The sequence below is a fragment of the Rhinatrema bivittatum genome, chromosome 6 (assembly GCF_901001135.1).
Source record: "Rhinatrema bivittatum chromosome 6, aRhiBiv1.1, whole genome shotgun sequence".
Classification (NCBI taxonomy): domain Eukaryota; kingdom Metazoa; phylum Chordata; class Amphibia; order Gymnophiona; family Rhinatrematidae; genus Rhinatrema; species Rhinatrema bivittatum.
This window is the reverse complement of record NC_042620.1, coordinates 29,469,952-29,493,973: the sequence shown is the minus strand read 5'-3', so window position 1 is coordinate 29,493,973 and position 24,022 is coordinate 29,469,952. Positions and strand designations below refer to the sequence as shown.

General features: G+C 43.7%; 1 protein-coding gene across 21 annotated transcripts in view; it reads left to right on the top strand.

The window, feature by feature from the left end:
- CLASP1 (cytoplasmic linker associated protein 1) overlaps positions 1-24,022 on the top strand; it is a 637,864-nt gene that overhangs the window by 332,093 nt on the left and 281,749 nt on the right. For all 21 annotated transcript variants that reach the window (XM_029605186.1, XM_029605182.1, XM_029605181.1 and 18 more), the window contains exons 15-19: positions 16,017-16,076; positions 17,314-17,391; positions 20,123-20,290; positions 21,486-21,535; positions 23,729-23,899. In XM_029605186.1, coding sequence (XP_029461046.1) covers positions 16,017-16,076; positions 17,314-17,391; positions 20,123-20,290; positions 21,486-21,535; positions 23,729-23,899 — 527 coding nt within the window. The remainder of the gene's footprint in view (positions 1-16,016; positions 16,077-17,313; positions 17,392-20,122; positions 20,291-21,485; positions 21,536-23,728; positions 23,900-24,022) is intronic.

Genomic DNA, 24,022 nt, shown 5'->3' with positions numbered 1-24,022 from the left:
TGTGGTGGGAAGCCCTATTCAACTTGGAGGTAGGCATATCTTTTTAGGCTTCCCCTGCTCAGGTTGTGCTTACCACGGATGCTTGCCACCTGGGCTGGGGGGAGGGTCGTTGGTCAGCACGGTATGTACTTTGGGTGTTTTGAGATCGCTTGGCCAACAAGGTGGTCCTCATCCAGATCGGTAATCAGGTGGCGATGTGGTACCTCAACAAGTAGGGAGGCACGAGATCACTCTTCCTTTGTCAGGAGGCGGTCCAGATCTGGTCATGGGCTCTGTCTCAGGGCATCCTTCTCCATGCCATGTACTTGCCAGGGCAGGAGAATGTGATAGCAGATGACCTGAGTTGTTCCTTCCATCTGCACAAATGGTCTCTGAAGCAGGAGGTTGTGGATTGGATCTTCAGTCTCTGGGAAATCCCAAACATGGATCTCTTTGCTTCCCCCACAACAGGAAGGTAAATCAATTTTGCTCATTGTTTACAGGGAACAGCTAGCCTGCATCGGATGCCTTTGCTCACCATTGGGGCACGGGCCTCCTGTATGCCTACCCTCCTGAAGCTCCAACAGGACCAGGGGGTCTTGATTCTCATCACAACTTATTGGCCGAGGCAGATCTGGTTCCTGCTCCTGCAGGATCTCTCCATGCGAGAGCCAGTCAGTCTGGGAACCTCCTCAAACCTCATCATGCAGGATTGGGGCAGATTGCACCATCCCAACCTCCAGGCCTTATCTCTCACGGCTTGGATGTTGAGAGGATGACCTTTTAGCCCCTGGACCTCTTGGAGGGCGTATCTCAGGTCCTAGTAAAGGCCAGGAAGCCTTGCCTAAAGTGGAAGAGATTCTCCATTTGGTGTGAGAACCACGGCTTGGACCCATTCTCTTGCTCTACATCTAAACTGTTGGATTACCTGCTGCACATCTTGGAGGCTGGCCTGAAGACCAACTCTGTCAGAGTACATCTTAGTGCTATTGGGGACTACCACCACAGGGTGGATGGTTTGCCCATTTTGGTGCAGCCTATTGTGGGGTGCTTTATGCAGGGTCTGCTTCAGCTGAAGCCTCCCCTCAGACTCCCTGTGGTTCCTTTGCCCTCAACATGGTCTTTGCCCATCTGATGAAGGCTCCCTTTGAGCCTTTGTACACTTATGACCTGAAGTACCTAACCTGGAAGGTCATTTTCTTGGGAATGGTAACCTCGGCACACAGAGTCGGCGAACTTCAGGTTCTGGTATCATATCCACCCTACACGAAGTTCTTCCACGATCGGGTGGTTCTACACACACACACCCTAAGTTCCTGCCAAAGGTGGTTACTGATTTCCACCTGAACCAGTCAGTCGTTCTGCCCTCCACCTTTTCTAAGCCTCATTTGCACCAGGGCAAACTGGCTCTGCACAGCCTAGATTGCAAGAAGACCTTAGCCTTCTACCTGAAACGAACAGCAGGCCACAGGCAATCCATGCAACTCTTCATTTCTTTTGACAAGAACCAAATTGGGAGTTGCTGTGACCAAGCAGACCTTGTCCAATTGACGAGCAGACTGCATTTCTTTCTGCTAAATGCAAACAGGACTGCAGCAGGGGGGCCATGTTAACGCTCACTCTGTTCGAGCCATGGCAGCTTCAGTGGCCCACTTGCGAGCGGTCCCTTCACATCTTTGCCTCGCCTTATTGTCTGGACAGGGACAGCCGAAGTGATAGCAATTTCGGCCAGTCTTTCCTCCGGAATATTTCAGCTGTAAAACCCAACTCTTTCTGCCTCAGGCCTATTGTTCGGGTTCAGGCTGATTCCCTGTGTTACCAATAGCCCCTCGGTTGTTGTGTCCTTTGGCACCTGGTTAGGTCCCCTTGTTTCGGGAACAGCCTGTAGCTAGGGATTCACCCACTTGTGAGGCGTACCATCCTGCTTGTCCTAGGAGAAGGCAGAGTTGCTTTCCTGTAACAGGTGTTCTCCTAGGACAGCAGGATATTAATCCTGAGGAAACCCGCCCGCCACCCCGCAGAGTTGGGTTTTCTCCTAGTTTATTTTATTTTTTCATAATTCTATTTTACGAGACTGAAGAGGGACCCTGAATGGATAGTGCTATGCTGGGCATGCTCAGTGTGCCAGTCAAAGTTTGTAGAAACTTTGACAAAAGGTTTTCCATGCTGGGCTCCATCTGATGTCATCCACTTGGGAGGGCTAACATCCTGCTGTCCTAGGAGAACACCTGTTACAGGTAAGCAACTCTGCCATTTTTTTTTTTTACTTTATACAAATAAAGCAAATATATGCAAAAATATCCAAATTTGCCATTCTTGCTGCAGAATCTTGAAAAATCTGCTGCAGGAAACTGGTAGATGTGCCTTTAGTGCTTGGTTTTAGGTCCTGCTACTTCCCCTGGAAGGCATCATCTAGTCATTTGGCTTCAAATAGCACATCTACAATGATGGACCCAAAAAACAGCAAGGCAGGCGATCTAAAAAAGCCGTGAGGAAACAACAAGAAATAGATGCCCAAAAGAAAGTCTTTGCCAAATCTTTAATAGGTGAAGATGTAAAATGTTGATTAAAATTGCCCGACTCAGGCCGAGTTTTGCCACATTCCAGTGGCTGCCTCAGGGGCTTGAATTTGAACTCTCTGAGAGAGTCACAATGAAATTCAAATTGTCATCCGCAGTATGAGCGTATCTTATATGAAATAAGTAATGCTTAAGCATCTGTCAGTTCCATTCACTTAATGGTTCCGCATACGGTTTTTGCAGAGCAACACGGATCGTCTCCCCTGACAAGTAAGGGGTAATAGCGCGTCGAAAACGCGCGTCCAACACCCCCCCCCCCCCCCGAAACTAATAGCGCCCGCAACATGCAAATGCATGTTGATGGCCCTATTAATTATTCCCGTGCGATACAGAAAGTAATATGTGCAGCCAAGCCGCACATTTTGCTTTCAGAAATTAGCGCTTGCCCAAAGGCTGGCGTTAATTTTGGCCAGCACCGGAGAAGTGTACAGAAAAGCAGTAAAAACTGCTTTTCTGTACACCTTCCGACTTAATATCATAGCGATATTAAGTCGGAGGCCCCAAAAATAAAAAAAATTAAAAATCGGCCCTTGGGTCGGAAGACAGACACTCAATTATGCTGGCGTCAGTTTTCCGAACCCATGGCTGTCGGCGGGTTCGACAGCCGACACCGGCAAAATTGAGCGTCTGCTGTCAAACCTGCTGACAGCCACCTCTCCAGTCAAAAAGGAGGCACTAGGGACGCGCTAGTGTCCCTAGTGCCTCCTTTTACCGTGGGCCCTAATTTGCATAGGCCACCCTCCTGAATCGCGTGCCCAGGAGAGTGGCCTGTACGCGTGCCGGGAGAGCGGGCGCTCGCCGGCTCTCCCGCGCGTTTTTCTGTATTGGCCTGTTATTTAGTGCCACAAGTGTACACAGCACCATACAAGACAGTACAAATAATTATAGTGCCTCTTCCCCCAAAAGTTTATAATTCAAGTTTCAAACCACAGAAAGTTTTCAAAATATGGTAGCCACTGGCAGATAAAGAACTGAGGTCTTTGTGGGGGGTTTTTTAAGTCCTAAAAAGAAAGCCACATAACAGACAGGAGAATGGGACTGGAGGATGGTGGAGGATGTAGTGGATATTATGGAGACTAATGGGATGCTTCTCTGAGAGATTTTCTGGTGGGGCTTAGAAAGTGGCAGGTCCTCCCTATAGGCATCAAATTCTCAAAAATCTAAAGGAATTTCCCACTTGTGTAACAGCCTGGGTTTTCTTAATGTCTGGTGTATTTTGTACCCTATGGAAAGGGTCTATACCCACAACTCTCAAATTGACTACTTTCTCTTAAAGTAGAGATGATTTTAACAGTCTCCAGTTCAGAAATTGGTATACTAGAAATATCAGTCCATGCGCCTGTCTGGACAGACATGGAAGGCTTTAGGCCCATAGATTCCATGCAATCATGGAGATTCCCTAAGTACCTATACAGAGATCAAAATTTTACAGACCACCTGATGCAAGGATGGGAAGAGTTTGCCCGCTATCTTAAGAACATAAGAAAATGCCATACTGGGTCAGACCAAGGGTCCATCAAGCCCAGCATCCTGTTTCCAACAGTGGCCAATCCAGGCCATAAGAACCTGGCAAGTACCCAAAAGCTAAGTCTATTCCATGTTACCATTGCTAATGGCAGTGGCTATTCTCTAAGTGAACTTAATAGCAGGTAATGGACTTCTCCTCCAAGAACTTATCCAATCCTTTTTTAAACACAGCTATACTAACTGCACTAACCACATCCTCTGGCAACAAATTCCAGAGTTTAATTGTGCGTTGAGTAAAAAAGAACTTTCTCCGATTAGTTTTAAATGTGCCCCATGCTAACTTCATGGAGTGCCCCCTAGTCTTTCTATTATCCGAAAGAGTAAATAACTGATTCACATCTACCAGTTCTAGACCTCTCATGATTTTAAACACCTCTATCATATCCCTCCTCAGCAGTCTCTTCTCCAAGCTGAAAAGTCCTAACCTCTTTAGTCTTTCCTCACAGGGGAGCTGTTCCATTCCACTTATCATTTTGGTAGCCCTTCTCTGTACCTTCTCCATCGCAATTATAACTTTTTTGAGATGCGGCGACCAGAATTGTACACAGTATTCAAGGTGCGGTCTCACCATGGAGCGATACAGAGGCATTATGACATTTTCCGTTTTATTCACCATTCCCTTTCTAATAATTCCCAACATTCTGTTTGCTTTTTTGACTGCCGCAGCACACTGAACCGATTTCAATGTGTTATCCACTATGACACTTATTCTGGTAAACAGCTAAGGTTGTGTTACCAGGCAACATTCTTTCCTACACTGCCTCCAGGAAGAAAGCAATGACTAATGAGATTTTGAGACTGGAAAGGAGATTTCAGTTAGCTAAAAAAGCCTATGAGGTGAGATCCACATCAATAAACAAGATTGAATTCATAGTTGCCCAAATAGCATTAAACACTTTACTGCATCAGAGGGCTAAGAAGTGCTTACTCTGAAAACAATTACATTTATAGTAATTTGGAAACAAAACAGGGAGGGTTTTGGCAAATCTAACAAAAACGTGGGGAGGGAGTCACAATATTGCTGTAATGAGAGATGAGTCAGGCAAAGTGGTAAATTCTGATAGGGATCTTTGCGCTTTATTTTGCTCCTTTTATAAAGGCATTGTATGTTGCAGACACTAGTGAGGTAGCTAGGATAAAAGAAAATTTGAATACAATAGTTATTCCCAGATTAACTGCAGAGCAAGCAGATAAATTAAATACCCCAGTGCAACTGCAGGAAATTCAAGGGAGTATACAACAAGCAGCACTTTTGAAGGCTTCTAGACTAGATGGTTACTCAGCTAAGTTTTATAAGCTAATGGCACAAATTTCTTGTCCCTTTGGGAGGGATGTTTACAGAATTAATAGAAAAGGGTCACTTCCCTATTCACTTAATCTAGCCCTCATTACAGTGATACCAAAACCTGGTCAAGATCAGATGACACCTGTTCATACTGTCCTCTCTCTTTTGAATCTTGACATTAAACTATTGGCAAAGATTATGGCAAATAGGCTCACCCGCATTCTCTCACAAGTGGTCAGCCAAGATCAGGTTAGTTTTGTCAGGGAAGAAATTCAGTGTATAATGTATGTAGAATTATTGCTTCCATAGAAGCTAGCCAATGGGGACAATTTCCATCCCTCTTACTCAGTTTCCATGCTGAGAAAGCCTTCGGTAGAGTGAACTGGACATTTATGTTTGAAACCTTAAAGGCGATGGGATTTGAAGGCTTTTTTATGCAGGTCATCCAGGATCTATATAACAGATAGCAACCATATTAAGTAGACGGTATGAGAACATAAGAAATTGCCATGCTGGATCAGACCAAGGGTCCATCAAGCCCAGCATCCTGTTTCCAACAGAGGCCAAACCAGGCCTCAAAAACCTGGCATTTACCCAAACACCAAGAAGATCCCATGCTACTGATGCAGTGGCTATTATCTAAGTCAACTTAATAGCAGGTAATGGACTTCTCCTCCTAGAACTTATCCAATCATTTTTTAAACACAGCTATATTAACTGCACTAACCACATCCTCTGGCAACAAATTCCAGAGTTTAATTGTGCGTTGAGTGAAAAAGAACTTTCTCCGATTAGTTTTAAATGTGCCACATGCTAACTTCATGGAGTGCCCCCTAGTCTTTCTATTATCCGAAAGAGTAAATAACAGATTCACATCTACCTGTTCTAGACCTTTCATGATTTTAAACATCTCTATCATATCCCCCCTCAGCCGTCTCTTCTCCAAACTGTTCCATTCCCTTTATCATTTTGGTCACCCTTCTCTGTACCTTCTCCATCGCAACTATATCTTTTTTGAGTTGCGGGGACCAGAATTGTACACAGTATTCAAGGTGCGGTCTCACCATGGAGCGATACAGAAGCATTATGATATTTTCTGTTTTATTCACCATTCCCTTTCTAATAATTCCCAACATTGTTTGTTTTTTTGACTGCCGCAACACACTGAACCGCCTAGATCTCTTTCTTGGGTGGTAACTCCTAATATGGAACCTAACATTGTGTAACTTTAGCATGGGTTATTTTTCCCTATATGCATCACCTTGTACTTACCCACATTAAATTTCATCAGCCATTTGGATGCCCAATTTTCCAGTCTCAGTAGGTTTTCTTGCAATTTATCACAATCTGCTTGTGATTTAACTACTCTGAACAATTTTGTATCATCTCAAATTTGATTACCTCATTCGTCGATTTTCTTTCCAGATCATTTATAAATATACTAGCCGTTAAGCCCGTAACAACGGGCTACATTAAAAATGGTTTTGGTCCATTTCCTTTCCACTCCCTCCCCCCACCTCTCTCTCTCTCTCTCCTCCCTCCCTCCCTCTCACCTCCCCCCACCTCCCTCTCTCTCTCCTCCCTCCCTCCCTCCCTCTCACCTCCCCCCACCTCCCTCTCTCTCTCTTCCCTCCCTCCCCCCACCTCCCTCTCTCTCTCCTCCCTCCCTCCCTCTCACCTCCCCCTCTCACTGTCTCCCCACCTCACTCTCTCCCACCTCACTCTCTCCCCCACCTCACCTCCCCCAGCTAACTCTCTCCCACCTCACTCTCTCCCCCCACCTCACCTCCCCCACCTCACTCTCTCCCCCTCCCTCCCACCTCACTCTCTCCCCCTCCCTCCTCACTCTCTCCTCCCTATCCTCACTCACTCCCCTCCCAGCTCATCCACAACCGGCAGACAGGGGGTGTCCCTCCCTCCCACGCGTCGCCGCTACTTCTCCTCCCTGCCTCTCGCACGCTGCTCCGCTACTGCTCCTCCCTGCCTCTCTCTCGCACGTGCGTCGCCGCCACTATTGCTCCTCCCTCCCTCGCGCGCGCCGCCGCCGCTCCCGCTCCTCCCGGCCACCGATCCTGCTCCTGCTGCCGCCGCTCCCGCTCCTCCCGGCCGCCGCTCCTGCTGCTGCCGCCGCCGCTCCCGCTCCTCCCGGCCACCGCTCCTGCTCCTGCCGCCACCGCCGCTATTGCTCCTAAGGAGCAGGCGCCATTTTGGGGGGGGGGGGGCACGCTCTGCTCTGCTCTGGCCGACGTGCTCGCATGCGCGGTAGAGCTGCTCTCTACTGCGCATTTGCGGCACGTCGGTCCGGGCTCCCTTATAGGTATGATTGAAAAGTATGGGTCCCAATACAGATTCCTGACTCACTCCACTGCCCACTCCCTTCCACTGAGAAAATTGTCCATTTAATCCTACTCTCTGTTTCCTGTCTTTTAGCCAGTTTGTAATCCATGAAAGGACATCGCCACCTATCCCATGACGTTTTACTTTTCCTAGAAGCCTCTTATGAGGAACTTTGTCAAATACCTTCTGAAAATCCAAATACACTACATCTACAGGTTCACCTTTATCCACATGTTTATTAACTCCTTGAAAAAAAGTGAAGCAGATTTGTGAGGCAAGATTTGCCTTGGGTAAAGCCATGCTGACTTTGTTCCATTAAACCATGTCTTTCTATATGTTCTGTGATTTTGGATCTTTAGAACACTTGCCACTATTTTTCCTGGCACTGAAGTCAGGCTAACTGGTCTGTAGTTTCCCAGATCGCCCCTGGAGCCCTTTTTAAATATCGGGGCCACATTAGGCACCCTCCAGTCTTCAGGTATAATGGCCCTTCTCTGTACCTTCTCCATCGCAACTATATCTTTTTTGAGATGCGGCGACCAGAATTGTACACAGTATTCAAGGTGTGGTCTCACCATGGAGGGCCATGGCGACTTCAGTAGCACACCTACTCTCTGTGCCGCTTCCTGACATTTACAGGGCTGCTACCTGGAGTTCTCTCCACACCTTTGCAGCCCACTATTGCTTGGATAAAGCCGGAAGACAAGATTCCATCTTCGGCCAATCTGTCCTTCGTAACCTGTTTACAACGTGACGTACCGATGGGGTTCAGGATGCCCTCTACCAAATTCCGCCCCAGTTGTTGTGCCTGTTGCACGCCTTGGGTACATTTGGTGCATGTTTGGACATCCTCAGCTCGGTATTCACCCATATGTGAGGACTATCATCCTGCTTGTCCTGTGAGAAAGCAAATGTTGCTTACTTATAACAGGTGTTCTCACAGGACAGCAGGATGTTAGTCCTCATGAAACCCGCCCGCCACCCCGCGGTGTTGGGTTCGTAACGTTTTGTTATTTTATTTTTCGGCACTGGCTGTAGCTTTCAAATAAGACTGAAGGGGGACCCCTGCTGGCTGCAGGGTTAGTGCCATGCTGGGCATGCCAAGTAGGGGCCAGTCAAAGTTCTGTAAACTTTGACAGACGTTTTCCGTGATTGGGCTCCATCCTGATGATGTCACCCATATGTGAGGACTAACATCCTGCTGTCCTGTGAGAACACCTGTTACAGGTAAGCAACATTTGCTTTATCAAAATGCACATGCATTGCTATTTGTTGGAATCTTTCAAACCCACTGCATCACAAAAACAGGGATGCTTTTGGTGTGGGGATCACAACTTTTCAGGGTTTCATAGCCTCCATGGAACAAGCCACTCAAAATGAGGAGACCTATGTAGGCCTTCAGTTCAGTATCATCCAGCTGCTTCCATGTATCTTACGCGCGTAACCCTTTGAAAATCTACCCCTTTGTGGAGCAACTTTGAAAATGGAATATGCCATGTATACATCTGCCTGTGAACAAACAGCTGGTAGCTTTCAGGAATTGTTGTCCCTTTACAGTATATGCCCATCATGATATATCAAGATATAGTGCTGTGATGTGGCAACGGTTGTACATCCTGAATTGGGGATATCTATTTGGCGAAACAAGCTGGAGAAGAACAGCATAGTTAAATAGCCATGTTGTACAAAACTTATTCATCCCTGCTACAAATAGAGGAATTTTGTGGGTGATAAATTTTACACCAGCACAGACTGAGCAGAAAAATTGCTAAGTGAAAACCTGATCTACCTAGGCAACATCAGGAGAAACAAGGTTGAAATTCCAAATGAAATGCAGCCTGATCCCAAATCAGAAATGTCGCCCATCTTTGCTTTTGATCAGGGATCTCACCTTTATTTCATGTATGCCCACGAAGTCTAAAACAGTAATGTTGCTATCATCAATGCACTATGATATGATGGTAGTTGGAAAAGAGAGAAAATCACTTATCATTGTGGACTATACCAAAACCAAAGGTGGGGTGGACACACTGGATCACTTAGTATGTATGAGTTCTTGCAAACATAAAACAAATATGTGCTCAATGATAGTGTGTTTCAATTTGATTGATGTTGGTTGAGTTGCCAGCTTTGTTGTTTGGATGAAAATCCATTTTATTTGCAGCAGCAGATTACCTTGAGAAAGATGGCTCTGGTTCCTTACTCAGCTGGAAAAGCAGTGAATAATGGACTGATCAAACAAAAACTACAAAATACCAATAATCTGACCAGGCCAATCAGAACTCACCTGATTGTACTGGACTCTAAAATCCCAGTATCTGCCACTGCACTTGCTGAGGCAGAAAAGGGCATGTACTGGCTGTCCCAGAACAAAAGATTGAAAATCCTGAGGACATTGTGAGGACTGCAAAAAGATGTGTGTGTGGAGGGCACATAATTACCATAAAGCTGAATTCCGATTGTTTTCAGTAAAAAAAAAAAAAAATTGACGGTTTTTTTTTTTTTTTTTTACTTATGCTTTCTATCAGTTGCTTAATTAAATGCTTATTTCTGAGGGAAAGGATTCCCCCTCCCCCCCCCCCCCCCCCCCCCAAGGATGTGCTTTCATGGGAAATAAGATTTTTTTTTACTAAATAAAAAGCTTTTAATAGTCATGTTTTTCCAGAGTTTTCAGAGGACAAGCAGGATGGCAGACCTCACATATGAGTGACATTGGATGGAGCCTGGCCTGGAACTTTGATCTCAAAGATTCTAGAGCTTTCAGACATGCCCTACTGAGCATGTGCAGCTGTAGTTATCACCCTGCCCCCTAGGCAGAATCCCGCAGTCTTTTTTTTTTTTTTTTTTCTTCTGCGGAGCCGTGTGGTCAAGGTATTCAGCTTTGCTCTCTCCTCACAGTTTTTTGTTGTGATTTTTTTTTTTCTGGAGCTGCAGCTGTTTTTCTTTTTTCTTTTCCTTACGGTAGTTTTTATATTTCGTTTTTTTATTTTCAACTTTCTGCCAGCCGCATGGTGGGGCCTTATTTACTGTGAAGTTGTGCATGTATGCCAATGCCAACGTATCAGTGATCCAACGTGTCAATATCAGGACTGCCATTGAGCGCCATGGTCACCCTTGATGCCTTTAAGGTGATGGGTTCCCCTTGATTCCTTAGAGGTGCCGGACTGCCATAAACGCCATAAGCACCAAAGGTTTCACTGTATAAGGTGTAAGCTTCTATATACAACACATTCCATAACACCTACAACTACTATTTTTTTTTGTTACAAAAAATAAAAAAAAAGACAAACTTATTTATAGTGGCTGTATTAATTAGGTCATGGACCACTGCTTCACCCATGCTTATCACGTGAAGCCTGCATACCAGGAGAGTTGGGCAGGCTACATCCAGAACCCCTTACACTCCTCCTTCCACAGGAATTTTCATCCCTTCTGGTAGCTAGTGCATTACCTAGTTCCATCATTGGACAAGAACAGAGCTTTTTATTCCAAATACTTACTCATTCTGAATAGAACAGGAGGACTTTATCCCATCTTAGACCCTGAGACCTCAACAAGTATTTGAAGAGAGAAAAGTTCATTCCTCTCCTCTTAGAGAACGACTAGCTCTGCTCCCTAGATCTGAAGGATGCTTACATTTACATCTTGAATTATGAAACTCACAGGAAATTTTAATTTTACTATTGTAGAGGACTACTATGAGGTTCTATATGTCCTCTTTGCAGCACCCACAAAATACCTGGCAGTTGTAGCTGCACATTTAAGAAAGAACAATATCTTTGTGTTCACCTACCTGGACGATTGGCTCCTAGCAAGGTACTCAGTACAGGAAGCCCATTCGTCCCTTCATCTAGCAGTGCGTAACCTTCTATCTCTTGGATTTCTAATCAGTTTTCAAAAGTCCATCATGGTGTCATTTCATGTGATAGACTTCATAAGATCCTGTCTGGATGCTATCTAGAGGAAAACATTTCTTGTCCAGGAAAGAGAAAATGATTTATCAAGGTTAAGCTAAAAAATAATTGGCCAATTATGAATGTCTGTTACAGAAAAACATCTTAGTTTTGCCTGCAAATATGGCCTTTCGCAAAGTTGCCTGCCCAATATATGTGTAAACTTAATGTGCATGCTGCCTGCTCACCCATAAGTTTATCCATCCTGAATGGAGGTGTTCCTAAGGGTGGAGTTCAGAAGTTTGAACTTATGTGCATGCTTTTGCATTTTCAGTAGCATTGCATAAGTTTCATGAAAATTTTCCAGGCGCACAATAGCAGGTTTAATTGTGGGATTTGTAAGTCTGTTTTGAAAATTGGTGTAACTTATACTTGTTTTTGCCACCTAATTTAGTCAGGCTATGTTAGAATTATCCCTATCATGGGCATTTCAGATTAATAGTCCTTTTGAGGTGTCATGCTTCACTACAGTGTACTCAAAAATCAGCCACGCACTTGTCTTCCTCCACTGTCATTATGACCATGTCACCTTTCTTCTTATAGCCATACCCTAGCTTCTTCCGTATTCATTGCAAACAACTTCTTTACCTACAAGTGCAGTTCCACATTACCTCTCCTGTCTTCTACATCCCTTTTGACTGCTTCTTTAATAATTGTTCATCTAAAGGAAAAACATAGATGATACCTGCAGAAAAGGGCCAGCTGGTCCATCCAATCTGCCCATTTATGCCTGCTTATTGTGCTGTCATGGGTCTTACTCTGTGGACAAGAATGAAATTGGACAGACTAGCTGAACCTAATGGGTCCTTATAAGCCATCATTTTCTATGTTACAGAAAGGAATACAATATATTAAGCTTCCATGGCTACTTTTTTGTTTGGCGGCAGTGGGCTTGCTTCATTGTTTTGCTTCTCTCTTTTTTTGGTGGTGGGTTAAGTGATTTAGCTCTGAGTTATCTTAGATCATCTCTTACACTGGTGGTGAGGGAAGGGCAGGTGATTTACCTCTTTGTCTCTTTCCTTTGATGGCGGTGAGGCAGATGTTTCATCTCCTTTCTGATTCCTCTCTATGTCGCAGGTGGGAGGATAGAGGCAGATGGCCTTGTTCATTTTTGACTCCTCACTGCTTTGATAGGCAGGTGGGTATAGAGCAGGGGTCGGGAAGCCATGGCTCATGAACCAGATATGGCTCTTTTGATGGCTGCATCTGGCTCGCAGACAAATCTCCAAAATCAGTGTGTCGCCACACTTTCCAGTCCCCCGCTGACCCAGCTGCTCCCCGGTCCTCCTCTGCCCGGGCGGAACGCGGCAGAACAGCTGGAGTCGGCGGCACCGCATGCTCTCTTCTCCGCCCCCCCCCCCCCCCCGCAGCCCGGAAGAGGAAGTGGTGAGCAGCGGGTGCGTGCGTGGGAAGAAGAGACCACGCTAGTGTGGTCAGCGTCGGTCCGACGAAAAGAAGACTGTGCAGCGCGGCTCGGAGGAAAATAAAGAAGAGCTTCAACCGTGGCCGATGGGACTCCTCCTCCGCGAGGGCTGAAAATGAAGGAGGTTAGCGTTGGGAGGAGGCTGCTGCTCCCGCGAGTTCCCGGGGTGGGGGAGAGAGAGTGAATGAGCGAGCAAGCATGTGTGTTTGAGATCCTTTGTGTGTGAGATAGCATGTATGTGAATGATTGAGAGCCTGTATATGTGAAAGAGAGTATGTCTGTGATTGAGAGCCTGCCTGTGAGAGAGAGAGCATGAATGTAAGTTTACGATTGGGAACCTGTATGTGTAAGTTTGTGATTGAAAACCTGTTTGTGTGAAAGAGTATGTGTGTATGATTGAGATCCTTTGTGTGTGAGAGAGATCATGTGTATGTATGATTTAAGAGCCTGTGTGTATAAGTAAGAGAGAGCATGTATGTCTGTGTGTGATTGAGAGCTGGTTTAGGTGATGGAGCATATGAGTATGTGATTGAGAGCCTGTGTGTAAATGAGAGAAAGAGAGAGCATGTTTGTAAGCATGTGAATGAGGGTCTGTGTGAAAAAGACAGCATGTATTTATGTGATTGAAAGCCTGTGTGTGTGTGTGTAAGTGTGAAAAGATAGACAGCATGTGTGTAAATGTGTAATTAAGAGCCTATATAAGTGAGAGAGAAAAAGCATGTGTATATGTGAGTGACTGAGAGCATGTGTGTATAGGTGTGTAATTGAGAGCCAGCATGAGAGAGAGCGCTGGTATGTGACAGAGAGAGGAGAAAGTTCCAAGCAAACCACCCCTTCTCCTGCTAATTCAGAACAATCTCAGGACACCTGGATATCAAATGTTCCCAGTTATGCAGAGCAAAAAATTTTTTGTATTCTTATTATTTTTCATTACTGGGTCTTTGTGTCTGCTATTTTGAAATATTTTGTTGGTATCTGGAAATTTTTTATGAGTTTTTAATTATTGGATATTCCACTCATCAGCTGTTTCGAAATATGTTCTTTTTGTTAGTACAGTTTTACTGCTGATGATTTTATATTTCTTGATTTGTTTTATAAGGATGGGTGATGTTTCTTTTTTCCTTTGTTACACTGCATATAGAGACTCTGGCTTGTTGCAGTTTCCAATTCAGTTTTTTCTGCATGCTTCTAGTTATGCGTTTTGGTCTCTTTATTCTATTTTAGGTGAGGGTCAGCACATGTGATTCAGGTGAGGTTTTCTGCTGGCGTGTAGTTTCTGTGTAGGACTCTATAGCAGCCTGACTTGGTCCGTTTTCCTAATAGGAGATGTATTGGTGTCTTAAGGCCTGGTGTAATATTTTCAGAGACTTATTGTACTTTAAAAGTGTGATCATACATAAAATGCACACATTTACTTGTATTTAGTTTTAAGCATATAGTATGGCTCTCATGGAATTACATTTTAAAATATGTGGCGTTCATGGCTCTCTCAGCCAAAAAGGTTCCTGACCCCTGGTATAGAGGATGCAGACCATTTTGCTCTTGTCTAGCTTCTCTCGTCTTTCACTGAGCTAATTTGAGATGACTCTATGCTTTTGGTAGTCAGGGAAGAGGAGCATGCAAGAAGAATTTGGGGGGGGGTTCTATTTAAAAGGAATGACATAGGTGGGTTTTTAAGTGTGACTTGATGTAATGGGGAATTGGACTCAAACAGCAACCAACAACCCTGACTTTGACAGTTTGGGAAACTGATAAGTATGGAGGTGACCTGTATGGCGCGGCAAATGCTACCATAAGCTTGCTGGGCAGACTGGATGGACTGTTTGATCCTTTTCTGCTGTCATTTCTATATTTCTATGAATACAACTAGAGGGGGGAACAAGGCACATCAACTCAACAAGCACATGATGTTGCAAGAAGAAAACGTGGCATCTATAATTAACAATAGAGGAGAACGACATTCATAAGAGTAGCTTGTCTGAAAAATAGAGGTCATAGGGGTATGTAGAAGATAGAAGAGGTAATGTTTATTTATTTAACATCTTTTCTATACCGTCATTCAGTATAATACCGTCACAACGGTGCAACTGCATTTGTAGGTGAGAAGTTTGCAATGTATACGGAAGAAGATAGGGATCCAATGATTGGCTCCAAGAAGAAGGGTGACATGGTCATAATGATGCTGGAGGAAGACAAGCGCGTGGCTAATTTTTGAGTACAGTATAGCGAAGCAAGACAGTTCGACAGCTATCTGAGCCATGAGGCTGTCCCTGGCTACAGGGCTTTTATCAACAGTAAGGCTTTGTTAAAGAGATTTCATCTAAAGTGATGTGCTAGTCTGGACTATTGGTTTTGTCAACTAGTAGAAAAGTTATACTGTAAGCCGTAGAGCATCATTCTCAGTTCAGACATTTAAAGGAAATTAACTGCTTGAGTCCTTTTAAGTAGAGCAGAAGATTCCGTACCTTTACATGGGATTGGTGGGGCGGGCCCAGTTCACTTACAATGAACAGTAGTGTCTCCAGTTTCCTCTTACAGTAATTCCAGCCAGCAGGCTGGGTGCCTTTGGAGTGGAAAGCCATCTGGCAGCTGGGATCATGATTTTCTGAGCCAAAGAAAAAGATGTTTCCAGCCCATTTATGGGGACCTACTTTAAATGAAATTAACATGTTCTGGGTTTGGGGTTGATTTTATTAGATCAGGCATGGTTTTATGTTTTTTTCTCAGAGATGCTGGATTTTAATTTAGTAGAGAAGAGTAGGATACTGTGGCTTTAGAGGTTGGGAGGCTCCTTCTTCTGTTTAAGCTACCAAACAAGGTAGCCTGCTCCTCTGCATGGTTGTCTTAGAAGGCAATGCAATGTGCACATCCTAACTGCTGCTTTGCTGCTTTAATACAGTAAAACCTATGAATATTGTTTTCTTTATTTGCAGGCGCTGCTATGAATTTTTAGAGTTATTGTTGCTGGAATGGCAGACACACTCCTTGGAAAGGTGAGACCCGAGCTTCAAGCTTCTTTCATTCATAGCCTTTTGTGTGAAGATTAGTGCCTGAAACATGAATGCCTTAGTAGTACATTGAAGAGCAGTGAAGCCCCTCTAGTTCTTTTCTGTGGTCTGTTAATGAATATTTTTTTTTAGGGCAAGCAGCTATGGAATGGCAGTAACCAAAAAGCATCTTATAGAAGATTCATTTCTATATAGATTTAATCCCCTGCCCCCTACATAGTCTATTTTTTCAGTACTGTTGGCCTTCATCCTATTTGTTTGAGTCAGCTGCACCACAGCAGCAATATTTTTCATGTGAAAGCTTTATTACGGCTATGCTGGGAGGTCAGTTGCCTACAGTAAGTGGTTAAGTGAGTTTATTTTCCTTTGAGAAGGTTTCTAATCCCATTGTTTCTTGCACTGGATGCTTTGGTGTCTGCTGCAGACTCTGTTAGGCTTCCTTTTGCCATACAATCATGTGTTCACTTTTTTCTGACTTGTATGTGGAAATTGTCACCCCAAATATTGCTGTCAGTTGTTTCACATATGCATGTTGCAGTTTTTGAGTATATGGGCAACAGAATCGCTGAAAACATGACAAGACATGAGCTTACTGCCTAGCAGCAGGAAGCAGTCTGACCCAGTGTCTGTGCATCCTGATGTGGCAATATGGGCTTGACTGTTCCTGTGAGTGCTTGCCTCCCTTCCCAGTTGGGTACTGTGGACCTGGTACAGTTTCTGCTCCCCTGAGCCTTTTCATACAGCGATGATGGAAAAAAAAGCCACATGTGGAAAATTAAAACTGTAGCAACTCTGCAGAAAGAACAGGAAACCAGAGCCAGGGATGCTTGTGCACTGACCTTGCGTAGCACCTGATTCCCTTTGAGTATCTGTGCACAGAAGAGCCGCTGAAGGACTAAGCTGCCAGGTTGTGTAAAGAGACTTATTGCTTGCAGCACTGCAGTTACCATAGGAACAAAGAGATGACTGCAGGAGAATGCTATCCGAACCATGGCTTGCTTTTTCTTCTCCCAGTGACACTGGGACGTGGGCCGTCTTTAGGCAAAGTAAGAACCAAGAGAAGGATGGTGTCTGGCAGGGGAACGTGAAGTATAATGCTTCCCTGTTCTTGGGCAGAAGAACGGAGCTCTTTAACTCTGCAGAACTTCTCTCTCTTGACTGCAGAGTTTGGGTCTTGTCGTTCATGTTCTCATAGGCTGATGATGTTTTCTACCCATTCCAGGCACATATCGATATTGGCTGAAACGATAAAGAAGGGCATCCATGACGCTGATTCTGAAGCCAGAATAGAAGCTAGAAAGTAAGTTTTAATACAGCGATTATGTTGCATTTGCCAAAGTCAAATGTGGCTTTTCATAAAAAAAATGTTTTGGGTTTTTTTTTCCAAGCAAACGCACTTTTTAACAAAAACTTTTTATTCATGTAACTTTCTGTATTTACATGTTTTTTGTAGCTTATTTGTTAGGAAACAGGGACAGTTTCAGCACAGTTTGTGGTGTGATATGGCTTCCTTCACATTTGAAGTGAATATTAAAAACTCAGTTGCTGGAGTCTCTTGTAAAAAGAGCATTAAATGATCAGCCTGGAAATCATTATTTGATCATTTCACTTCTAAAGAACCTGGCAAAACCCCAAGTCAATGTATATGGCTCATGGGATGCAGCAGAATTGTGACTTTACGTGAAAGAAAGCAAATCAGTATACTGTTTACATATTTAATGTCAGACATAGAAAATACTCATAGCCTTTTTTTTCCCCAGAGTGTCAGCTTTGAAGAATAAATAGCATGGGATGCTTTTTGTGATATAATGGTATTTGAGAAAGTGATTTCCTATCTTTGCTGTGTTGCTGTTAAGAGATTCTCATTACAGTAGAGTACAGTTTGCCTGGAATGGTTAGGACTGAAACTATTCCAGATAGTGGAATTTTCTAAATAATGAAAGTTCCAGATAATAGGAGTTTTGTGATAAAATAATTCTGGAAAATGGGAATTTTTTCAGGATAACAGGACACATGAAACCAACCAGTTTTTGGATAATAGTTTTTATGGATAATAAATCAGGGCCCATGGATCATTAATTTTTTTGGATAATTTGTTTTCAGTTAATGGATCTTAAGGTAAATTGTGCTCTACTGTAATATTAAATTTTATTACTTCTGCATGGGTAGATTTTGGGACTTACTAGCATGGTTTAAAATAACATATACAGTCTACACTATAATAACAGCTGCAGTTTCTCACTATTCAACAACTTAACTAAAGTAGACCTTGGTGAGTTTACTTTAAGGATTTGGGTTAGCCATCTTAATCTACATACTTAAGATTGCATTGCAGTAAAGTAATTCTCTGCCCTCTCAACAGGAAAAATAACTTTTTTGTTCTCACTAATTTGGTGCTTGAATTACTGGTTAAATTGTGATACTATGAAAGCTTACTGATTGGCTTGGTACGGGGTTAGAAGTCAGCTGAGCTCCAAAATACAAAAAAATTAACTTGCTGTGGTGATCAGGGTTTATAAAGGGTTGCGTACCTTAGAGAACAGTTTCAGTTCAGACTTTTGAATTGACTAGGGTTAATATTGATCCTGCATAGTAGCCTCATTAATAAATTGAGCAGTTTAGGGTGGGTCCCAAGGTGTTGGACTGGATTAGAAATTGGTTGAGAGACAGAGAACAGAGGGTGATGGTAAATGGAATTCTCTGAGGACAGAAAAGTGATTAATGGAGTGCCTCGGGAATTTGTTCTGGGGCCTGTTCTATTCAGTATCTTTGTGAGCAATTGTGCAGAGGGGTTAGAAGGAAAATGTCTTTTTATGGATGATAAGATCTGCAACAGAGTGAACATCTCTGAAGGGAGTGGACAGAATGAAAAGTGATCTAACAAAGTTTCATGAGTGGTTGAATAAATCTGTATTTAAGATTTAGTGCAAAAAAATTGCAGCCATGCATTTGAGATGCAGAAATTCTATGGAGCAGTATGAGATGGGGGGGGGGGGCTGGTAAAAGGCTGATGTTCACTGACCAAGAGAAGAGACTTCAGGATGATAGTATCTGAAGATCTCAGGGTAGAAAGACATTGATAAGGCGGTGGCTAGAGCCAAAGGGATCCTAGGCTGTATAGAGAAGAGGCATAACCTGCAAATCAAAGGTGATAATGCCTTTGTACAGGTCATTGGTGAAGCCTCGCATAGAGTTCAGTTCTGGAGGCTGTATCTTAGGAAGGATAGAGAGGCTACATAGCCTAGTAAATAATGGATAAAGACCAAAATGGTTACAAGCAGTCAAGAGAGTCAACCAAAATGATGTGCATCAAAAGCCATATCAAATGAGGATCTAAACATGTTTACTGTAGAGGATAATAGAGGAGTTATGGTAGGCATTCAGAGATCTCAAAGATATAGATAATGCACAAGAAACAAACCTTTTTCAATTGAACGGGAGCTGTAGATCTAGAGGTCCTGATATGAAGCTGCAAGGGGTAAACTCAGGTAATAATTTTTCACAGAAGGGTGGTGGATGCCTGGAATACCCTCTCATGGGAGGTTGTGAAGGTAAAAATAGTAACAGAATTCAAAAAGGCATGAGATAAGACACAGAGGATCTGTAATGGCAAGAGGATAGTAAGGAAGCACTGGAGTAACAGGGAAATGAATGCATTATACTTCCAAAAAGGCATTGGGGTTGCCTGCATGGAGTGGCAGTTACAATCCTAAAGAGGAAGGCTTGGGGGAGCAACAGTTGCAACCCTAAACACCTTACTTGGATGGGCCATTTCTGTCTTTATCTGCCATCTCTTATTATGTGACTATGTTAAAGCGGTCTTTAAATAACCCTCATTAGAGCCACGCTGTGGTGTACCCTTCTGACACGTTTTCCTCTTTCTCTGCTTTCATCTCCTCCTTCAGCAGCACCATTAAAACACTTTTGGTTTTGGTTTTTTAAAAGAACTGGGATCCTGAATTGAACAAAAGATGGAGAGTATTGAAATGGCCGTCAATTGCTGTTGACTAAATGCTACCGCCTTTTTCCAGGTGTTACTGGGGCTTTCATAGCCACTTTAGCAGGGAAGCAGAACACTTGTACCACGGCCTGGAATCGTCCTATCAGAAAGCCCTGCAGTCCCATCTGAAGAACTCGGATAGCATAGTATCCCTGCCTCAGTCGGATCGTTCCTCCTCCAGCTCTCAGGAAAGCCTGAAGTAGGTTTCCTCTGCTTCCCAAGTCGCTTCAAGAGAAAACTGCACTGGTTTTATGGCATGGATCCTGGTTGCCCTCTGACGAATGAACGTTTATTTAAACTTGATATACTGCCTATACAAAAGATCTAAATGGTTTACATAAAAAAAAAAAAAAAGATAAAGCCAGGAGCTTTCAGGTCACTTTCAGGAAATGAAATGTCCGAGAAATGGTGAACTGTTTTGGCTTTATGTATCATTCAGCCAAATTCCTGTCCACTGCCCAGTGTCTATAAATTCTGATCTAAATACCATGCCCACTTAATTACTTTGCAGGGCACAATGCATGACACATTCAGCCATAAAAAAAAATCCCAAATTTAAAGCAAATAATAACTTGTCATTAAATATTCACTGGGTGCCCTTTTATTTTTGGCCTGGTAATTCTTCCTTTTTTTTTTCTTTCTTCTAGCTCAATCAGAATCCATGCCGGGATACTGGCATGGATTCTGATTGAGCTAGAAAATTCTGATTGAGCTAGGATTTTCCCCCTATTTTAATAGACTCGCCCTCCCCTGTTCCAAGTCTGGTCATTGCAGCAACGGTCCTGAGGCCGGGAGCCCTGCAGCAGGAGAGGACCCTGTATCATGGGTTCCAAATCCCACCACTAGGTGGCACCCTCAATGATGACCAGGATATCCTCTCTTCCCCCCCCCCCCCCCCCCCCCGCCACGAAAGCTGCCTCCGCAGCTTCTCCAGCCCCAGCTAACCTAAGATGCAGAAGAGCTGACTTGGGGATCAAACTGGGGGCCTTCTGTCACTGAGCTGTGGGGACGGCCCAGATATTCCCTGGCCTGCCCAACTACTTTGCTGGATTTCTTTTGACTAAAGTTTAGCTAGTTATTGCATTTATTTACAGCATTTATTAGCTGCTCTTCCACTTTACAGCTTATAGCAGAGTAAAGTGGAAGTAAAATACAAAATTACAATATACAAAATGCAGATAACTAAAAACTTTATCATAATAATGATCAAATAACAAACCTCTAAAATAAGATAAAAATATCCATATCAGAAAAATAACTGATATTGCCATTTCAAAGCATTTTAGGGAGACTTGTGCATGGCATTTTTAAGTGTTTTGTTTTTTGTTTTGTTTTTTAAATTAATTCCATGAACTTCGTTCCTGTGATGATATGATTATGCATTTTCTTTAAAGCCGACCACTCTCTGCTAAAAGAAGTCCAACTGGAAGCACTACATCCAGAGGTAGGAACAAGCGATGCAGATGAATACCACAAATCTACTACTTACTTCTGTGTGGTCTGTGAGGATTTGGCTTAGGTCGTGGTGACCCTTTCTGTCTAGTCTTCATCCACTCCTTCTGCTCCTACTATGGGGTCTGTATACCCAGATATCTGTGCCTGAGTGCCCGCATGAACAAGGGCAGATCAGAAGTGCCATTATCGTGAAAGGTAGAAAACTCCTTAATGTGTGAAAAATCAAAATATACAGACTGGTTATGGGCAGAGTTTTTGTTCATACAGGGCTCACTCCAAGGAAAGATCTTTTAAGTAGAACTAAAACAACCCTGGTTTTGCTCATTTTTTAATAATTTCAAGCTTTCCTAAACCCAACTTCCCACTGGATCACTAGGGCTTGGATACCATCCTATACATTATTAGGACATTTTTCTAAAGCCATTTACCCACATATGTGAGTATATGGCTACTCACACAGGTAAAAGGGCTGTTATAAACTGCCCAGTCTGCATGGGGGGGGGGGGGTAAGAGTCTGTGCACTTTTACTGACATTTTCATGGAAGTATTCTTGGGGTGGGTTAGGTCAGGGGAGGCCACAAAACATATAGTTTTGGCCAGAAAAAGCAGATGCAGTCTGTGGGTACTTTTTACTTAGGCAGTTTTCAAACGAGAAGTATGCTTTTGCTTTCTCTTTAAAAACTGGTGCAAAATTTAAATGTAAAAGTACCTGTGGATTTTTCACCTGTAGGCATGGTATTAAAAATCACCCCCTATGCTTCCCAACAGTGCTACTATGTTTTTTTTTTTATTGCACATGAAGAGTTGAGCAAAATATATACTGAATTCATGAACTTGCCTCTCTTTCAGGCCGATACAGTACAGTGCTCTCCGATGGAGCGCACTGTTAGCCTGCATTGGGCTGCACGTTTTCGACGCGCTAGCTTTACTCCTTATACAGTAAGGGGTAATAGCGCATCAAAAATGCGCGGCCAACCCCCCCCCCCCCCCCCCCCCCCCCCCCCCCCGAAACTAATAGCGCCCGCAACATGCAAATGCATGTTGATGGCCCTATTAGTTATTCCCGTGCGATACAGAAAGTAAAATGTGCAGCCAAGCCGTACATTTTACTTTAAGAAATTAACGCCTGCCCAAAGGCAGGCTGTAATTTTGGCCGGCACCGGGGAAGTGTACGCCCTCCAACTTAATATCATAGCGATATTAAGTTAGAGGCCCCAAAAGTTAAAAAAAAAAAAAAAAAAAAAATTTAAAATCGGCCCGCGGGTCGGAAGAGGGATGCTCAATTATGCCTGCATCCGTTTTCTGAACCCGTGGCTGTCAGTGGGTTCCCGAGAACAGACACCGGTAAAATTGATCGCCGGCTGTCAAACCCACTGTCAGCCTGCCACTCCTGTCAAAAAGAAGGCACTAGGGACGCGCTCACCAGCTCTCCCGTACTTTTTTCTGTATCAGCCCGTTTGTAAGGCTGTGCTTGGAAGCTGGGATTATAAAGTGCACTGTCATGCGGTGTTTCACAACCCCTCTCCTGAAGGCACACCTAACCAGCCAGGTTTTCAGGATATTCATAATGAATATGGATGAGCGTGGAGACCCAGTGTATGCAAGTCCATCTCATGCATATTCATTGTGCCAGTCCTGAAAACCTGACAGGTTAGGCATGCCTCCGGGAGAAGGTTGGAAAATACTGCCATAGTGGGGATTCATAAAGTTAAGAGCCAAAGTGCAGCATATATGAGAGCCTTATAGCTGAGAGACCGACATCTACTGATTGTATCTTCCCCTCCTCATCCTTAACTCTGTGACAGCTGATGAATTGTGTTTGGAGGGGTGGTATAGGGTTAGTGCATGTCACATTGAAAATGCATGCTTTTGTTTTCTCTCTGAGGACATCACTTGCAGAGGGGCGTTTGTTAGTTCCAGAGGCTCCCAATCAAGTCCTCAGGTTTTCGGGATATTCACAATGAGTATTCATGAGAGAGATTTGCATACAATGGAGGCAGTGCATGCAAATCTACCTTCTGCATATTCATTCAGGATATCCTGCAAACTGACTGGCTAGATGTATCCTGAGGACTGAGTTGAGAACATTGTATTACTTCCTGAACAGGAGTACAAAGAGTTTTCCAGAAGTTGTAACGCTGAATCAAAGCATCATTGCCATTTTTTGTTGTCTTCCCTTAAGCTTCTACTGTCAGTACAAAGTCAGTGCCTACCTCGAGCACTCTTCAGCGATCTCGCAGCGATATTGATGTGAACGCAGCTGCCAGTGCTAAATCAAAAGCAGCAAGTTCTCCGGCTTCTGCCCCCTTCAGCTCTGCGGCAGCCCTGCCTCCAGGATCTTATGCTTCGCTAGGTGAGCACTGAATATTCCTGTGATAGATGGCTACATGTTGAGCACACACTCACTCAGACATGCTCACTGGTCCTCTTCAGGGTTATGAGTAGTAATAATGTAAAAAAGGGATTGGGAGGCAAG